The 16,128-nt window shown below is 52.3% G+C and overlaps 8 protein-coding genes across 8 annotated transcripts; 4 read left to right on the top strand and 4 right to left on the bottom strand.

Moving 5' to 3' along the window:
- Positions 1 to 721: 721 nt before the first annotated feature.
- Malapachy_0567 (o-sialoglycoprotein endopeptidase) lies at positions 722 to 1,791 on the top strand (the record flags this gene model as incomplete). The annotated part of the gene is made up of 4 exons (XM_018135083.1): positions 722 to 968; positions 1,000 to 1,150; positions 1,177 to 1,329; positions 1,356 to 1,791. The coding sequence occupies 4 exons, from the start codon at positions 722 to 724 to the stop codon at positions 1,789 to 1,791; spliced, it is 987 nt and encodes a 328-aa protein (XP_017990538.1).
- Malapachy_0580 (ap-endonuclease apn2) lies at positions 1,792 to 3,379 on the bottom strand (the record flags this gene model as incomplete). Its single annotated transcript, XM_018135096.1, has 4 exons — positions 1,792 to 2,795; positions 2,826 to 2,893; positions 2,919 to 3,109; positions 3,146 to 3,379. The coding sequence occupies 4 exons, from the start codon at positions 3,377 to 3,379 to the stop codon at positions 1,792 to 1,794; spliced, it is 1,497 nt and encodes a 498-aa protein (XP_017990464.1).
- A 119-nt stretch (positions 3,380 to 3,498) lies between these two features.
- Malapachy_0546 (p68-like protein) lies at positions 3,499 to 6,499 on the bottom strand (the record flags this gene model as incomplete). The annotated part of the gene is made up of 5 exons (XM_018135062.1): positions 3,499 to 3,857; positions 4,298 to 5,330; positions 5,717 to 5,911; positions 5,943 to 6,181; positions 6,211 to 6,499. 5 exons carry the CDS (start codon positions 6,497 to 6,499, stop codon positions 3,499 to 3,501), a joined length of 2,115 nt encoding a protein of 704 aa, XP_017990578.1.
- Positions 6,500 to 7,337: 838 nt separating this feature from the next.
- Positions 7,338 to 8,828, bottom strand: Malapachy_0552 (metallo-hydrolase oxidoreductase; the record flags this gene model as incomplete). The annotated part of the gene is made up of 4 exons (XM_018135068.1): positions 7,338 to 7,493; positions 7,740 to 8,527; positions 8,554 to 8,660; positions 8,755 to 8,828. The coding sequence occupies 4 exons, from the start codon at positions 8,826 to 8,828 to the stop codon at positions 7,338 to 7,340; spliced, it is 1,125 nt and encodes a 374-aa protein (XP_017990450.1).
- An 809-nt stretch (positions 8,829 to 9,637) lies between these two features.
- Positions 9,638 to 10,707, top strand: Malapachy_0601 (bzip transcription factor; the record flags this gene model as incomplete). The annotated part of the gene is made up of 2 exons (XM_018135117.1): positions 9,638 to 9,691; positions 9,733 to 10,707. 2 exons carry the CDS (start codon positions 9,638 to 9,640, stop codon positions 10,705 to 10,707), a joined length of 1,029 nt encoding a protein of 342 aa, XP_017990549.1.
- Positions 10,708 to 10,937: 230 nt separating this feature from the next.
- Malapachy_0589 (m protein repeat protein) lies at positions 10,938 to 13,460 on the top strand (the record flags this gene model as incomplete). Its single annotated transcript, XM_018135105.1, has 1 exon — positions 10,938 to 13,460. The coding sequence occupies one exon, from the start codon at positions 10,938 to 10,940 to the stop codon at positions 13,458 to 13,460; it is 2,523 nt and encodes an 840-aa protein (XP_017990601.1).
- A 201-nt stretch (positions 13,461 to 13,661) lies between these two features.
- Positions 13,662 to 13,919, top strand: Malapachy_0612 (hypothetical protein; the record flags this gene model as incomplete). The annotated part of the gene is made up of 2 exons (XM_018135128.1): positions 13,662 to 13,842; positions 13,870 to 13,919. The coding sequence occupies 2 exons, from the start codon at positions 13,662 to 13,664 to the stop codon at positions 13,917 to 13,919; spliced, it is 231 nt and encodes a 76-aa protein (XP_017990454.1).
- Positions 13,920 to 14,111: 192 nt separating this feature from the next.
- Malapachy_0576 (hypothetical protein) lies at positions 14,112 to 15,950 on the bottom strand (the record flags this gene model as incomplete). Its single annotated transcript, XM_018135092.1, has 1 exon — positions 14,112 to 15,950. One exon carries the CDS (start codon positions 15,948 to 15,950, stop codon positions 14,112 to 14,114), a length of 1,839 nt encoding a protein of 612 aa, XP_017990559.1.
- Positions 15,951 to 16,128: the final 178 nt, after the last annotated feature.

Genomic DNA, 16,128 nt, shown 5'->3' with positions numbered 1-16,128 from the left:
CATGGCGCTACGCCACAAACATTGTTGCGACCGTATGGCCAAACAACCCATTTTCCTACGGGGATCTCTACCTTCCCAAAACGGTTTGATCCTACATGGACACACCCATTAGCCCCCCCAACGGGCTTCTCTCACAGCATTGTAGAGCCGGCCGTGGATGTGGAAGGCGTCTCAGCCGGCGATCATGAGGCTGTCTCGCCGCTGCCCAATACGACTCCGATCTGCGCCTTGTGCCATAGTGCGCTTGTGCTGCATGGTGTGGACGATCAACGTGTTTGGGCTTTGCCTTGTGGCCATGTGATTGATGGGCGTTGCGTGGCGGACCTGAGTGATCGAGCGTCCGGCCATCCTCATGTATTTACATGCCCTGTGGCGCATTGCAAGCAGCGCTGCCATCCAGAGCCAGGGCATGCGCATTCATGTATTGAAGTGTATAGTTAGGTTGTAGTTCGTTATGATATATATGACAAGCTACGCTTCCACGTCGCCGTCCCTGTAGTGCGCGTTTCGTCTTTGTCCTCCACATGCATAGCATTGGTGCGGCGACGGTAGGGCGACGGGTCGTTGTGCGCGGCTTCTCTGTGGCGCAGCGTTGTTATGCAACACGGACCATTCTGGGGATCGAAAGGTACGCAACACACGACATTTATGTCCAAGTTCGTGCGATGATTCATGTGCGTCGGTCGTCAGATCCGATCGAACGATCCTTTCGTCGGTGGTTATGAAGCAGGATCATGGTGATACGCAGGGCATCCACCCATTAGAGGCTGCGCGCGGACACCATAGGCATATACCCCTTGCTATTGCCCAAGCCCTAGAGCAGGCTCAGGTATCGATGGAGCAGCTTGATGGCATTGCCGTGACGCGTGGGCCTGGCATGCCTGGATGCCTGTCGGTAGGCATGGCAGCAGCCAAGACCTTGGCGACTGTCCTACACAAACCTCTGATCTATGTGCACCATATGCGAGGTAGGTGGATCAAGCGACCGCTGACGCATAGCGCACGCGCTCACCCCACTTTTGACTGAAGCGCAGCCGCCTACGTTTCCTTTTCTGACGCTTCTCGTGTCGGGTGGACATACCCAGCTTGTGCTAGCGCATAGTCTTGACCACTTCCAAATCCTCGCTACGACCCTGGACGACTCAGTAGGGTACGTGGGCCGCTTACTTACCCCAGGAACTCGTTCGATAAGTTTGCGCGTGAACTGCAACTAGGGTGGCAGAGCGCGTCAGGCGCACTGGTCGAGCAGCTTGCTACAAAACATGTACCCTCGAGCACGCATATATATACCTTACCGCGCATTCTGCTGGGGACGTCCACCTTCTCTTAGTACGTACGCCGTGGCTAACGACCAGCGCTGGCCTCCGATCTGCCTCCACACGACTCATTGGCTTGGCTGGCGGGCCTGAGAATATGACCCCTGAGGCCAAGGCAGCGATGGCGTACGAGTTCCAACTCGCTGCCTTTGCCCCGTTGGAGGACAAAATCACAAGAGCTCTCTCTCTCCGTCCGCCCAAAAAAGGCTGGAGCTTGCGCGACGACAGTGTCCTCTCGCCCTCGTCCATCACGAGCGTGGTGTGCAGTGGCGGTGTGGCTTCCAACCAATTTCTGCGTGCACGACTACGCATGGCGCTGGATGCATGTGGTCGAACGGATGTCCAATTGCACTTCCCACCTGTGTCGCTGTGCGTCGACAATGCTGCTATGATTGCCTGGGCAGGTCATTTGTACTGGGATACTCGAACCCATGACGTATCGCCTCATGTCATCGCAAAATGGCCCGTATCGTAACTAGCGCCGTTGGCGTCGTACATCCGAGTCCCACGCAAAAAAATCACATCGATATTGGGGATCCACCACGGAGCCATGTTTGTTTCCTTCATACCCAGGCCCCACAGGGCGGGCACACACCCAAAACTTTCGGCCTTGATTGATCCCTGGCTTGTTAACGGTAAACGACTTGGCAGGCTCCTGATGGACTCGGCACAGCGGCGGCGGTGTCGGTGTGAACAGCTGTCCCCACGCTTCTTTGGCTTTGGCTCGTTGCTGCGCTGAGGACCTAGTCGAGGGTATCGGTGTGGTTTTGACGACATGCTGCGCCGCTTCGACCACCTTTGTTTCTGGGGCGCGCTTCTGAAAGAATGTTCGTAGCGTTGTTTGTGAAGATATGGACTTGGCCGGCCGTCCCTTGGCACGGCGCTTCTCTGGCATGGGCACGGCCATACGTGACTGCGTATCGCTGGACTGGCTTGTGGGCTCCGCTTGCGTACCCATATTCTCTCCGACCCGTATGCGTTGCCGCTCTTGCATAGCGCCAAACATAGCAGCTAAGCGTGGCTGTGTCTTGATGGAAAAGGCGCCATGCTGCGATGCTGCCATCGACGGGATCGTGTATGTCAGATCTGTACCTCCAAGCTGCTCTGGCAGCTGAACGAGGCCCTGGTCCGTAGAGATAGACTCGTGGAAGTCTACATAGACAGGACAGTGGTCGGAACCATGGATGGACGGCTGTATATCTGCGTCGCGAACCCATGCAAGCAACGACGGCGTCGCTAGCGTATAATCTAGGCGAGTGCCGTAGTTCGCCGGGCGGGCGTCAATGAGTGTATTCCAACACGTATACATCTTCATACGGTCTGGATGGTACGTCCGCGTCACATCCACTAGCGGCCCTGACGGTGCCAGGAAAGCGCGGAACCACTGCCGCGCAGGATGCGCGATAAAGTCCACCGGCGGCATCAACGCGCCTTCACAATGGTCAACGGGACTAGCTACTACGTTCATATCGCCCACCACTGCATGTAAGCTGGTGCATTCGAACGTACCCAATACATCCCGCCCTGCTGCGATCAGATGGCGCACCCTCTCCTCTAAGGCATGGTAGAAGGCCATTCTGTGGTCAGCGTATCGATACGTACTTGTAGGCCACGCGCTCTGGCCCTGTTTCGTTGGGCGCATACACGTTGATCAGCACAAACAGGCGGCAGTCCAGCACAACACACCGCCCCTCCTGATCTAGCGCTTGAAATAGGGCCGGGTCGACGGTCTCCTGCAGTGTCTGGGCCGGTGTACCAATCACATCACCAGGGCCATAGCCTGTGATCCCACACTGGGCTGCACATGGCTTACACACGTCTTTCCGTACAAAGATCACGGTACCTGCATAACCCTTCGTTGGATGCAAATCGTAGAAGGCCTCGTACTTGTCCATAATGCACATCGCATGTGTGAGTTGCTTGCGTGTCATTTTCACTTCCTGGAAGCACGCAATATCTGCTTCCAACGTCTCTAGACAAGCTTCCCATGACGGCAATTGATACCATGGCTGGTACCCTTTCAACGTGCGAAGGCCATTGACATTCCAACACACTAGGCGCATTCCACAGCGTGAAGGACCTACCACTTTCTCTAACCAACAGCCAACACGACTGGATGCGCACGCGCGTCCTTCTACCTCCACATAATCCACAACCTCGTACAATAATTATGCCTGTCTATTTACCAACGCGAGCTGCCGCCGCCCACGTTGATGTTGTTCGCACCAGAGCTGCGTGGACCGCCACCGAAGCGGCCACGGCCATAGCCACGACCACGGCCACCGCGGCCACCATAGCCGCGGCCGCCACGGCCACCACCACCCATGGGGCGAACCATATCTTGGAGCTCCTGCGGAATTTCCTGGTTGGCCTCACGCAAAATGCCGACAAGGTCGCGCGCCGACTTGGAGTTCTCCGAGGTAAAGAATGTGATGGCCACACCCTTGCGGCCTGCACGACCCGTACGACCAATTTGGTGAATATAGTCCTCCGTGTTGGTGGGGAAATCATAGTTGATGACGTAGCTAATGTCCTTGACATCTGGTTCTGTGTTAGTACTTTTTTTCTTTCTTGCTGAATACCGCCAGGACGACAAGACACCCACGTCCCTACATGAGGCACACCCATGCATCGAAAGCACACACACACACACACACAACAACGAGTGCACGACTCGTAGCCAGGACCATCCAATTCCAACACTTTTTTCATTGGTTCGGACCGACATACTCTAAGGGACATGAGGCAGCGTCGTATCGGGCCCAGCCTGTGGCCCAGCCTGGGCCCAGACAACGCCGACATAGACATTTGTCGTACACTGCTAAACATAGTCCCTTCCACGGGGGCGGGTGCCACCGAGTCGAGCTTCGTGCGCTGACATGGCGATCGTGACGATCTCCTGACCTTCGTCACGGTTCCTGTGCTTTTGATCTGACGTGGCCTGCTGTCCACCACCACTGACGGTCTTTGTTCATACGTACCCAAACCACGCGAGGCCACGGCCGTCGCTACCATAATCGGGCTGCGACCCGACTTGAATTCCGCCAACACCCAGTCACGTTCTTGTTGCTGCTTGTCACCGTGAATCGCCAGCGCAGGCCAGCCATCTTGACGCAAGTACTTGGTCAAGTCGTCCGCAATACGCTTGGTCCCCGTAAAGATAATCACCTTGCCGTTTTCTTGACTGATCTGGTCCAAATGTTTGATCAGACGGCCACGCTTGTCAAAATCTGTGCACACTTCCACCACTTGTTTCACGTTGTGGTTGGCAGCCAGCTCCATTGAGCCAATGTTCACCTGCACAAAATTGTTCAAAAAGTCCGACGCTAGACGCTGCACTTCACGGGGCCATGTCGCCGAGAACATGAGCGTCTGACGGTCTGGTCGCACTTGCTCCACAATCTTGCGGATCTGAGGCTCAAAGCCCATATCCAACATACGATCAGCCTCGTCCATGACCAAGTAGGTCACACGACGGAGGTTGGTCTTGCCAATCTCCAGCATATCGATCAGACGACCAGGCGTCGCAATCACAATCTCAGCACCACGCTGCAAATCGCGAATTTGCGGACCCTTCGGCACACCACCATACACAGCCGCTGTACGCATACGGCAAGCAGGCGCAAAGCGGTTGCACTCTGTCTGAATCTGCACAGCCAGCTCACGCGTAGGCGCCAGAATCAGCGCCACAGGTCCATCACCGTACTTGAGCGGCGGTTGCGCCTTGATGTGAACAAAGCCTGGCAGGGCAAAACCAATGGTCTTACCCGAACCCGTCTCGGCAATGGCCACCAAGTCACGACCACTCAACGCAATGGGCCACGCCTGCGACTGGATGGCCGAAGGCTCCTTGAAACCAAGCTTGTTGATCTCTCGCAAGATATAATCAGGATAGCCAGCTTCCTCGAACGACGTCACAGGCTTCGGGATGTCGGCGCCACGTAGCGTCACTTCCTTGGCACGACGGAACTCATCCACCTCTTCCGCGGAACGCTCAGCCACACGCGGGTCCTCCTTGTAAAAGTTCTTCTCGAAGGGAATGAGATCAGCATCATTCCAGTCGATCTTGTGCAAGTTTTGGCCAAGGCCGCCACCACTGCCTCCGTTTCCTCCACGGTAACCACCGCCACCGCCGCCGTAGCCGCCGCCGTCGTAACCACCGCCGTAACCACCGCCGTAGCCACCGCCGTAGCCACCGCCGTAGCCGCCGCTACGACCACCGCCACCGTAGCCACCGCCACCGTAGCCACCGCCACCGTAGCCACCACCACTGTATCCACCGTACGACATTGTTGATTGAGTTGTGTCTGTTTGGTGGTTTGTTACCAAAGGATCTGCAGCTGCTGCGAAAATTTTTTATGGCTGACGCACTTTTTCTTCATGCACGTGATCTATTGGACAAAAGGGTGCTGCAGCGCCTCGAGTGGGGTAATCCGTTTCATAGGATCGAGCTCCAGCATGCGATTCAGCAGATCGATCAGTTGCTGGGTCTGACGGAGCTCATCTGCACGCATATGCTTCGCTGTATTACCTGGAAGAAGTCGCGAGCGCATATCATGCGTAGGGTGCATAGTATTAACGCGTTTGACAATTTGCTGCGGTGAGAAAGAGCCATTTCATACATACCTCGCCTGTCGTTGCATCCACCTCAATGCTTAAAAAGGTGTTATTGTCCTCAAAATGCTGTGTTGCAAATTGACACTTTTTCAATTGTTTGGCAGATGGCTTGCCACGTAGCTGTTGCATTAACAGCAACATGTGGTTGTTTGTTTTACCGGGGAATAAAATTTTCCCTGTCGCCAGCTCATAGATCGTGCATCCCATGGACCACATATCTATTTCACATCCATAGGGCTGCCCAAGAACTGTCGTGTGAGCGTGTGCGTATACGTACTGATCTCCGGCGCTCGGTAAAATCGACTCACCAAGTATGGAGTGATCTCCATTTCTGTTGTACTTGACGCAGAGCCCAAGTCGGCCAATTTCGCAACCGTCTTTGCTTCATTCACGAGGATATTATCCGGTTTGATGTCTGCATGAATGATATTCTCCTTGCGCAAAAGAATCAATGCCATAAACATTTGCTTTGCATACGTCTTAACAGCCTGCAAATTCAACCCCACTTCTTTGCCGAAACGCCTCACAATTTCGCGCAGATTGAGTCCGAATGACTCGAATACCATGCACAAGTGTCCTCTGTGCTCAAAGCTAGAATAAAGTCTCACAATATGCATTTTATCTTCTGGATCAGCATCAACCAGGAGGCGTAGAGTGCTCATTTCCTTCATGCCTGCTTTATACATCGTCTCTTGGCGACGCGCAATCTTTATCGCCACTTCGCGTCCATGCTGTTGCAGGTCTTTCGCTCTTACTACGGAGGCAAATATACCTCGCCCAAGGTTCGAAAAGACCTGGTACCTGCTTTGATCCAGCTTCTCTCCCAGAATGACACGATAATAACCTTCCGGATCGTCCCAATTGTCATGCAGGCCGACAGCCTTTGTCGAGACACGAGCCTGTCCGAATAATTTGTCAGTCTGATCTACCTCATCCTTGCGGACTCGGATCTTTTTCTTTTTCCGTTGCGGGGTATCCTCTAAAGCAAACATATCATCGATGTCATCGTCGTCCACCTCGATTTCCACGTACTCGTCACTTTGTTTGGTATCAGGTTCATGCACATTAGGGAGGGTATTTTCTGTCACATGTGTAGGTGAAGATGCTTCTTTTTTCACCTCAGCATTGGGCACTGGTTCTACGACTGGGTTGCTGTTTTCAGGACGTGGTTCGTTGGCTAGGTCCGCCAGCCTTTCTCGTCGTCGTTTTCTTTGCTCTTCCAGTCTTTTCTGCTCCTTCTCTTCTCTCTCAAAATAGTCTTCATAATCATATACATCATCTCTCCCATCCTCCAGTATCGTTTTTCTCTTAGCACCCTGCGCCGATCGTGGGGCGCTCATGATGGAGGCTCACGATGGTCGTCGCCCACGTTATGAAACGTCTCCACTGTTACACACGTGATATCTATGGAACTTCGCGTGGAGGAATCGTGACGCTTAGGCCATCATACGCCGCTATCGCGCGGCGCGTTTGAACGCGTTCTCGCACCTCAGGGGTCAGAGCCTCATGCCAGTACTTGGTCACTTGACGCTCAATTTCGCGCATAACATGGAACCATTTCTCTGAGTCCATGTATGTAGGCCCCTCTTTCAGCTGTTCCAGAGAGACGAGGGGTTCGTTGCTTTGAACGGTAGGTGCAGGGAGTCGCGCAGAAAAGTGATTTACCACCACATTATGGGCACACACTTTTCCGGCAAAGTCACCAACAATCTTGGGGATCGCATGTCCTCGGGATAGAGCTCGTGTTTCGGCTTCCTTCTCTTTCAATAAAAGATGACAAAGCATCTTCGCATGTTCATCACTCACTTGACGCGCCACTTGCACATCGTCTTCACTCATAGACGTATAGGTGCACTCATGAACCACCAAATCCGCATCCTGAGCCAAGGGTACCATGCCTTTTGATGCCCACCCACTTGTCGCATCACACGTATCACCCAAAATACAAATCTTTCTTCCTGGCCGATCCAATACCGGAGGGTAGAGGGTATTTCCATCAGGTAGCTCTAGAGGCTTGCGTTCCTGAAGCAGCTTTTTAAGTAGTATGCGTGGATTCCGAATGTTTTGCTGCTCGAATAACGCTTCCGTGTTCGAGTCAAGAATGGCCAATTCACGAGGCGATAATCCCTTGGACGCACTCATAGCCTCCTGAAGCACATAACCCACAGTAGGACACCGATGCGTAATCGGTGCTGCGCTGATTGTGATCGACTCGACTTGAAGTATATCAGTCCACGTGTATGTTGCTTCGTCGAGTCGAATATCTTTGCCTGGTAGTTCATTAGCGTGAGGAGGCATAATTGGTAGTGTGCGGACCTGACCACGCACATGCTCAGGCAAAGACAGATCTTGTTCTGTATATGTGAATGTGCTTCTACCATCAGGTTCATGAGGGTAGGCTGGTTGTGACGGCCACAGCAGTTCATGCACCACAAAATAACTGTTTAGCGTCGCATACGTGATGGACAGTGTAGATCTCAGGTGTGCACGCAATCCAAGAGGACCAATAATCTGCAGGCGGGGGCCATCTGTCTTCGGCGTTTCTGCGCTTAGGCCCATCATAGTGAACATCATTGGCACCAAACCCAAAATGTCTGTGTAAGATGAGGCTTGTACGTACGATCTGGATGCAAGTGGGTGATTAGAATTGTTCGAATGTGGGATAGCTTGGTCTCTGAATGTACATGCGCTGTGAATAGTTGGCGCTGCGTTCCTTCGCCGCAATCGCTGCAGGTAAGGCCAAGTTTTGAAACTTACACCATGATTGTTTCTGAACCCAGCTTCACTAAAAGACTGTTGAATAAATACAACATCAACATACCTGGAATAGTTCCGGGTCGCAATCGGCGTTGTGCATGTACCTAAGAACTTCACGCATGCACTGGGAGGCGCCATGGTGGCAAGTGAGAGTACACCTCCACTTAAACACGGTTGATAGGATTTCTTGCATATTACACCAAAAAGTCTACGTTGGAGAGCACTTTGTTCCTGCCATCGGCAAGAATGTACCACATTTCTCTATATTCATCAGTTTCCCTAACATCTTCAGAGACATTATGCTGCCTGGTTAGCGGAGTGGCCTGTACGAACCGCAAACCCATCCAAGTCTGATACCGCCTCTTTGAGGCGCCTGTACACTTGATCAATCATCTGTTTGGTATCTTGATAGACCTCTTTTTGCTTATTTACATGCCATTCATCCTTTCCTTCATCAATGTACTGCTGGATGCGCTGTTTTTGCTCTTCTGTTTCAATTTCATAGGAATCAAGTTCTTTGTGAAGCCTGGTATTAGCGGGTCACTTTTTAGAGTGGTAGCCTACCTCTTCACTATTCCTGTCAATTTTTTCATTAAAGCAAGCTCTTCATAGTATGGTTTCATAATCTTAGCCACTGTGGTCATCTTGTATAATGCCTATTGCGCTAAGGACGATGGAGGTGGGACACACAGCATCACATGACGTGCAAGCTGGCTTTGGCACTGGCCAGGTGTTCGGCGCAGAAACAAATGGAAGATTGACACTTGTGTTCTCCACATCCGCGGATGCGAGGCTGCGGCTATATGCAGCGCGATCCTATCTCCATTGTGGCGTCCCAAAAGGTTTCAGCCACCAACAAGACTCTTTGTCTTCACCCCTCTATTTTGGTCTAGCTTTTACTGTATTCCAAGGGAAGGCTTGATACCACAACAATGCTTGGTTCTAGCATGATTGCACCAGAATCTGTTTCCTCTTCGTCTATGCTACAGTCTGAAAAAATGGTACGTATCCCATCCCATGAGCGTAAGCTAACCTTGTACAGTCCGTAAATAACCTGGACAATTATGAAACGTCCATGATGGCTTATCCCTCATCTGAATTGTCGAGCGAATCGGTTTCACCTTCATCTCCGTCCATGACAAATCTATGGGGCGGTTTTGAAGAGCCTAAGGAATGCCCTACATCTCTGCTTGATCTCGACTTTTCTGAAGATGTGGATGCTCAGCCATCTACATCTCTTTTCCTAACAGCACCGTTTGAGGAGGTTCCCTCGCGAGTGGATGAGCCAGAAGTGGCCACTGGATCTTCCCCTTTTGTCCAGGATCACCATGATTCTGTTGTGTCTCCAGCGCTAATCAACCCTCAAGTTTTGTCTGCGCCACCCATGCCAGCCATTACTGAGGAAGTCTTTGTGAAGGCAGAAGAGGTGGCACAGGAAGAATCAGCCACGCCAATGAACGAGTCCCACACTACTTTCACAACTTTCTCGCCTGAACGTCTAGACGACTCCGATTCTTCGTCTATCAAGCCATTGTTGTCCATTTCTACCTACTCGAAGGAATCGCAAAAAGATGTAGACGATCTTCGACCCTCTTTGGAAGAATACAACAAACTCTCTAGCAAGGAAAAGCGCCAGCTGCGTAACAAGATTTCAGCCCGCAATTTCCGCAATCGCCGTAAGGAGTATATCCACCTCCTGGAGGAGCAAGTCACCGAGCGTGATGCCCTCATCAAAAACCTGCAGGACCAACTGTCTTCTCTGCGGCTAGAAAACTCACAATTGCAAGACGAGCTTCGTGCGCATCGTACACGCACTCCCTCTACGGTTGATGTATCAAAGCTCCTCACTGCTTTGCAGCGCACGTCGCAAGGCGCTTCAGATGCTAACACGCGATCCCCTCAACTCACAGTACCAAATACACGAAAGGATGTTAGTGCTGCCTCCCGGCCAAGCTCTCCCTCTCTATTCTGGAGCGGCGTGAATGCTGGAGCTAACCGCACTACCGTCATGGTATAACGCTCTCTACGCGCCCTCCACAACATTTGTTGATACGAATCGATTGGTATAACGACCTATGTATTTATCTGTAGCTATCATAGACCCTCTTTGTATGACAAATGTGCGGAAAAGGCGTTGAGGCCCAGGATTGAGGGCGGGGCCATAGTGCTTTCTTGGGCCCGCCACGTGGAGGTCATCAACGATGCGCCTAGCCCTGGCGCGATTCTTGCGACCAACACGACCATAGCATGACGGGGCATGACGACGTCGACCCCGAGCACGCTTTGCTAACTCCAAAGAACTCTACAAACCTACAGCGCCGTAGTGTAGCTGCTCTAGGGTCATCTCTTCCCCTTCCCTCCGCACGTCGGCCAGGTGCTTTGGGAGTGCAGACCCCATCCGATCTATCGTCTACGCGACGTACACCTAGCACACAAGGACCACTGGGCCGGTACCGGTCCTTGTCACGCACTGTAAGCACACCACTTCGAGACGATGTGCAGCTTGGGAAACGCAGTTTCTCTTCCACGGGTCTGAGCGAAGCCACGGGCGGAACGCCATCTGTTACTCATACACCCCGCGTGGGAGTAAAGCGGCCGTTGGCAGGATCTCATTCTGCATTCGTACCAAGGACGGGTCGAAACATATCGCATGAACTGGACCCGTTGCATACCCCTCTATCTCGAAGTCGGACTGTGAGCGGAGAGAGCCAGGTCGCTTCGCCCCTCACGGATTCGTATGAATTGGATATGCTGCGTTCTGAATTTGATCGTCGTATTCAATCTGAACAACAAGCCTACCGTACGCTGGAAGCACAGATGCGCTCACAATCGCGCGAGCTCGAAGCACTCAAGTGTCAGCGTGTTGAAGTTTTGCAGGAGTGGGAGGCTGAGCGTGCATCGTTCCAAGAAAAACAGGACATGTGGGATCGTACAAAGACCACGTTGGACAACCAAATTGTCGATCTGCGCGCTGAAACTCTTCGTCTGCGTGCATCCAGTGACGATTGGCAAGATAAATGCCGCACTGTTGAGTCGGACGCCCATGCGACGACCTCCAAACTCGAATTCAAACTCGTGCAAACGCAGTCCGATTTGGCTCTTACACAGTCTCAAGTCCAACGACTTACTGACACCAATGATTCTCTTCGGACACGCGTAAGTGAGCTCGAGTCTGCGTCTACCTTACCGAAGCCCGTCTCCTCGTCAGGGGAGAGTGAGGACATCACATTGCTCAAGGATCAGCTAAGCCAGCAGATTATCTCTGTGCAGCGTCTAGAGGCAGCCAACGTACGTCTCAAGGCGGAAAATGCCCGGCTACTGGAGGCCAGTGCCCGCATGGAAGTATTGCGAGAAAACAACCGAAGTCTTGAAGCCAAGATTGAGCGTCTTGAAACGTTGAACGAATCGTTGCGGGAAAAAGACCAAACCCTTTCTGCCTTGGAAGAAGAGAAGGCACAATGGCATACGACTTTAGCGCGTGGCATTGCTAGTGATGAACATGCCGCCTTTGTGGCGGCGGCAAATTTGGGAGAAAGTGTCCCCACTGTCGAGGCTCCTGCCTCTTTGACACCCGAAATGTTGCCTTCCTATATATCAACATTGCGAGGGACCATCATGGGTCTGCATGCTCGTATCGAAGGCATCGGGAAATCGTCTGAACAGCTACGTACATCCAACCTGGAGCTCAGTCGGCAAGCTGTGCAAGGCTCTGAAATGGAGACGCAGCTGCGTTCTCAGTTGGCAGAGCGAACCGATTTGTTACGTCGTGCTGAGCGAACACGCGATATACAAGCAGATGAATTGCAGCGATGCAAGGATCTTCTTGCTTCCTTCGAGGAAGAGGCGAGTCAAGGTGCCTCCTACGACCAATCTCACAAGCTGCAAGTGTCTCGTTTGGAAGAACGTGTTTCAGGCCTGCAAAGTGAATGTGCTTCGCTGCAGGACCAACTGCATACAGCGCAACAAGCCGCGAGCGCTACGATGTCGTCCATAACCCCTCCTTCTCACGACCATGATGCTCTTCTACAATCGAAGCAGGCGTTGGCCAATCTCGAAGCGCAGTATAAGGAGCTAGAGATACAGGCTCACCAGCTGGGGCTCGAGAACGAGTCTTTATGGCTCCGTGTGGGACGTGGTGAGTTTGATCAGTCGAAGGAGCGCTGCTTGGTGTTGACGGACAACCCTGTGTCGAGAGACTATGCGATTCGGTCCTCCATGCTAGAGGCGCTGAAAAAGGAGAACAAGGGTCTCTTGGAGCAGGTGGAGTCTCTGCACAAGCAGCTGGCGGAGGCAGGTCAGGCACCTGTGGCTAGTAGCTCTTCGGATGCGCTTGTCCCGTTACAGACTGTTGAGAACCTACAAGCGGAATTGTCTCATTTGCAAGAGACCATTCAGCTGAAAGATAAAGGTATGCTGCGCCTTAAGCAGGTGTTCACTGCCAAGGCCAACGAGTTCCGTGAAGCTGTCCAGTCCTTGTTCGGCTACAAAGTGCGATTCCTTGAAAACGGAAAGGTCAAATTGACATCGGCCTATGCACGTGGCGCCCGTGTCACCACGCTAGTCTTCCGGTCGGAGGAAGGGAATGTGGGTGAGATGAAATTGCAAGGGGAAGCCAATGAAGGTATGGCCAATGTGGCTCACTTGCGTGATTACTGGCTCAGCGATGGCATCCGGCATAGTGTGCCATGTTTCCTGGCGGCACTCAATTTGGAGCTCTATGAAAATACCACGCAGGCCATTCGCGGATCTTTTGGTGACGAAGTGGAGTAATACTTAGATAGAGGCAAGCCCCTCTCCGTAATTCGATATCCACCTCCATTTGTCACGTCCATGCTCCACAGCGATACAGCCACTCCTACGGTGTCAGGCGTGCCTCAATCAGGGGAGGCCCCCGAGGAAGCTGTACGGGTTCTTACGCAGTTAGCTCGCCATAAGCATGTGCGAGGCTGTATCGCCTTGACTTCGTCTGATATGCGGGTAATTTGGAGTGGGGGAGCAGCTCTTGCTTCGTCGGACCAACTGGACCGCCTTGTGTCCTTTGTACGCGATACCCTCCGCGTGTCCTGGCGCCATATCGACACTATGGAGAAGGACGACGAGCTCAGCCTGCTTCGTCTTCGTACCAAAAAGTACGAATTGCTTGTTACGCCTAGTACGTTGCCAACATATCTAACAGAAGGTGAAAAGTATATTCTTGTTGTCCTACATGATCCAGGGCATGCTCTGTAATTCTATATGTACACACAGAGACACACCAACATAATGCTGTTTATATATATGCTCCTCAATGTCTTTTACTCATTCGCATCTATTGATACTGAGCATTATACACAATCCATATCAGCAAAGCGAGGCCTGTCCACGATGTCAGAAGCTTTTCATAACAAAATGGCAACAAGGCAACCAGATCAACAAAGCAGCTTAGTCGCTGTAGTCCACCAGACCAGCCGTAAGCTCAATGTTTTCTAGCCACGACTTGCCGTACTTGTCACTGTTCTTCTCACTGCCTGTGTACAGCACAGAAAGACCCTTGCTAATGTTCTCAAAGTACTGCGCACTAATGTCATCACCCGAACGCGTGTAACCCGAGCTGTCACTAGCGGCAGGACCAGCCACCCATGAGCCAAGACCAGTAGCAAAGCAAGGCTTCTGGTGGTACTTGCCCTTCAAATCTTTCTCCAGCGACGACAATGCCGAGCTGTACTGGCTCTGGCTCCATTTGCCAGATGAATTGGAGGAAATCAGCTCTTGAATCGCAGGCGCATACTCCTGACGTACATTCTGGCTGCTTTTCGACACCTTGCCCCAGTCGCTTGGGTCCTGGCTACCCGTCCGAGCCAAATTGGCCTGGATCCACATAGCCACGTGAATGTTGACCCAAGGGCGGCTCAAGTCCGAGTTGCTCAGCTTCGAGACATCCATCTTATCATTGTTCTTGAAATCCATCAATGGGCCCAGTTCAGAGAAGCCACCCAGCTTCACCTGCTCCGAGGTGGCTGTACCTACAGCCCACGAGTAGGTGTTCTGCGCGCTCTGCACCATTTTCTTGAACTGATCCAATTCACCAGATCCATATGGGCTCACCTGCAAAAGACCCACACTGTTACCGGAGTCCACACGACCAGGGCTCACATTACCTGACTTGAAATCCGACTCCGCCTTGATATCGGCCAGCATAATGCGCACGACTGTCTTCGTGTCCACGTCAGGGTAGTAGCGTGAAGCAGCGTCGAACAGAGCCATAATCGTTTCGTTGCGGTTCTTCTTGGAGGCCAACTCACCCAAATCACCAGCCCACTTACGAATCGTGTACAGGTCGTCCTGTGCCTCCAAAAAGCCATACGACGGGTTGTTCGTAATGACACTCTGGTTCGGCAAGTTGCCATTGGGCTCGTTGGCCTTGGCAGCCACACGGCCGCCCGGCACAGAGGAACTGGTTGACTCATCACCAATGCGTTGCGCTGTTGAAGCGGCTTGGTTAACACCAATGCGATAGAAGCCACCACGCTGCGAGCTCTTCGAGCCCGACCCTGATGATGTCGAAGCCTGACGGGCGTTGCTAAGACCCGTCGACGATGCGCCATCTGACGTGGTCGAGGTCGAGGTCGATGATCTACCCGACGAAGTAGTGGTCGAGGGCGTCGAAGAAGAAGAGGATGAGGAAGGCGTTGAGTGTTTGGAAGACGTCTTGTGGTGCTTCGACAACGACGTGCTGCTATGCTTGCTCGAAGTCGACGAGGACGATGGCTTTGAAGACGAGGACGAGGATGAGGACGAGTCTTGGCTGCTTTCCGACTTTGGCGACGTAATCACAGTGGTCTTATTCTTCTTGTCGCTCAAGCTCCCTTGAATCTTGAGATCACCGTCAATTTCACCCAGAATGTCCTGGATGTTGATGTCCAGACCGCCACCCAGGCTTTGTTCATCGATCTGCTTCTGGATCGACTTCTGTAGCCGCTGCGCCATAATCTCCTTCTTCGTATCGTTCGACCGCATCTCAATCTTATGACCTTCATGCAGAACACCGTTGCGGGGTTTGGACTTGAATGCCTTCGACACCGTCTTTTCCACGGCCGAAGTAACGTTCATGGTACTGCTTGTCGGTGCCGCAGCACTGCGAGCGGCATGGTTGTGTACGCTCATACCACGATGGGGGAGAGCACTAGCTTCCTGGACCGTGAAGATCGCAGCGAGAACTAGCGCAAACAAGCTCCAACGAATCATCGACCGGCGATGATTGTTATTCGTAGTAACCATCATATTGTATCAGGAATGCAAATGTACAAAAAGTGTGTTCTTGAAACCTGTATGTGAAGCCAGTCCACAAAAAGAGAAATGTATCACTGAACCAGCAGTGGAAAATGAAATGAAGTGAAAGAGGAAGAAAAAGAGAACCGATCCAGCGGCAGTAACTAAAGGGAAATAGGAAGAAGAGTAA

Source organism: Malassezia pachydermatis (genome assembly GCF_001278385.1).
Source record: "Malassezia pachydermatis strain CBS 1879 chromosome Unknown scaffold8, whole genome shotgun sequence".
NCBI classification, from domain to species: Eukaryota; Fungi; Basidiomycota; class Malasseziomycetes; order Malasseziales; family Malasseziaceae; genus Malassezia; species Malassezia pachydermatis.
The sequence above is the reverse complement of the archived record's forward strand: the minus strand, read 5'-3'. Positions and strand labels throughout refer to the sequence as shown.